This window comes from Opisthorchis viverrini (assembly GCF_000715545.1).
Source record: "Opisthorchis viverrini unplaced genomic scaffold opera_v5_105, whole genome shotgun sequence".
In the NCBI taxonomy this organism is placed as follows: Eukaryota; Metazoa; Platyhelminthes; class Trematoda; order Opisthorchiida; family Opisthorchiidae; genus Opisthorchis; species Opisthorchis viverrini.
The window spans coordinates 673681-675236 of record NW_008751759.1 but is presented as its reverse complement, the minus strand read 5'-3'; the positions used below and the strand labels follow the sequence as shown (position 1 = coordinate 675236).

Genomic DNA, 1556 nt, shown 5'->3' with positions numbered 1-1556 from the left:
TTATTAGTTCTACTCAGTGTTCCAAGATTCTCAGTAAATATTCTTTGTCATGCTTCCATGGGCATCTGTTGCAGTTCAACCATCGGGGACCTCTGTAAACCTAGCAAAGCCCGCTTGGTGGTGGCGGCAAATAAAAAGGGGTTATCACACTTAGAGGCGACTTCAAGAAGCTCGTTTCTGCAGACGACTGGACCTCGAGACCAGCAAGCAGCACTCAACTATGTGAAGGGTTTTTTCTCAGCAATGCTGTGAAATGTAGGCAGCTCAGGTGCGCCGCTTGGTTTATGGTCTGTTCGCCGAGCTTAGCAGTTGGATTGCAAACGTTTCATCACCAACCGAGGTGACATGGTCAGCGCAGGGTCGAGTGAGTTTGTTTTGTTCTTGACAGGCTTGAATGCGGAGCGCATAGCATCCTGAAGTAGAGGCAAATGGGGTAGATAAACGGGTCAGAAGGGTTGAGCGGCCGATCTACGTGGTCATTTTTGAGATCGGTTTCTTTAAAGAGTAGCCAGGTCAGGCAAGTTTGACGTAGTATTCCATGGTTTGCATCCAACAGACAAGCGCTCCGAACGGCTTTTGCCCAAGTTTGTGAATAAGTGGGTGCACAAGGAACAGAACGTGTAAGTTATAGACAGTTTATGCTCGAGTGTAAAAATCTGACAACAACTGACGCAAGTTAACTCAATGAACTCAGTGTACACGCTAACGAGTTTTCACCAGCCAAAAGTGAATGCAACTTTCGAACTTACCGCCTTCAAAGTATGTGTTCGTGCAGCAACTGTCGCAGTTTGCGAAGATCCTGTGAGCTTCACTATGAATTTTACTGGATGACTTGGTGTGGCGCTCTAGCGTTCAACTGCGCTTTTGAATGTTCGAACGGTGCGAAAATTGACCTGGCCGTTTTCGCGGATTTTCGGTTGTTCCTCATGTCGAGCAAGAATATTTACTATTCGGAAAAGTATTACGATGATCTGCACGAGTACAGGTAGCCAACCTTTTATGTCACTTCATTTCGCAATTAGGCACGTGCACCTTCCGAAAGAGCTTGCCAAGAAGGTCCCGAAGAATCGTTTGATGTCGGAATACGAGTGGCGGGAACTGGGAATACAACAGTCAGCTGGCTGGGTCCACTATATGATCCACGAGCCCGAGCCGCATATAATCCTGTTCCGCCGGCCCCGAACGGATATCCCGGCACCGTCGGGAACCGCGACGAATCAAGAAGCCGGTGCGGCCCCAATGAAAGCTTAATAAATTGGCCAAATTCTCTTGTCTGGCTGTAATGCCAGGCTAATTAAGATGACGTGTGTTATTATCTGTCCCACACAGAACTATTCGTTCCATCGATATGATGAAATCGAACATTCCCTCGATTATTGTTTCTCCACCCTTGTACATCTTCCTCCCTTTTTGTCTGTGTTCATGATATTTCCAGCGTTAAAATTCTCACAGATGTTCATCATTTCTCGTCGTACATAATGGAAGGCTGGGTTTCTAGTCGGTGAACCGTTTATCCAGATTCTGGATTCTGTTATTTCCATGTCATTCTGTTTCTT

At 46.5% G+C, this 1556-nt stretch overlaps 1 protein-coding gene across 1 annotated transcript; it reads left to right on the top strand.

Annotated features, from left to right (window-relative positions):
- Nucleotides 1-827: 827 nt before the first annotated feature.
- T265_05464 (hypothetical protein) lies at nucleotides 828-1251 on the top strand (the record flags this gene model as incomplete). The annotated part of the gene is made up of 2 exons (XM_009170475.1): nucleotides 828-985; nucleotides 1023-1251. 2 exons carry the CDS (start codon nucleotides 828-830, stop codon nucleotides 1249-1251), a joined length of 387 nt encoding a protein of 128 aa, XP_009168739.1.
- Between the last annotated feature and the right edge of the window lie 305 nt (nucleotides 1252-1556).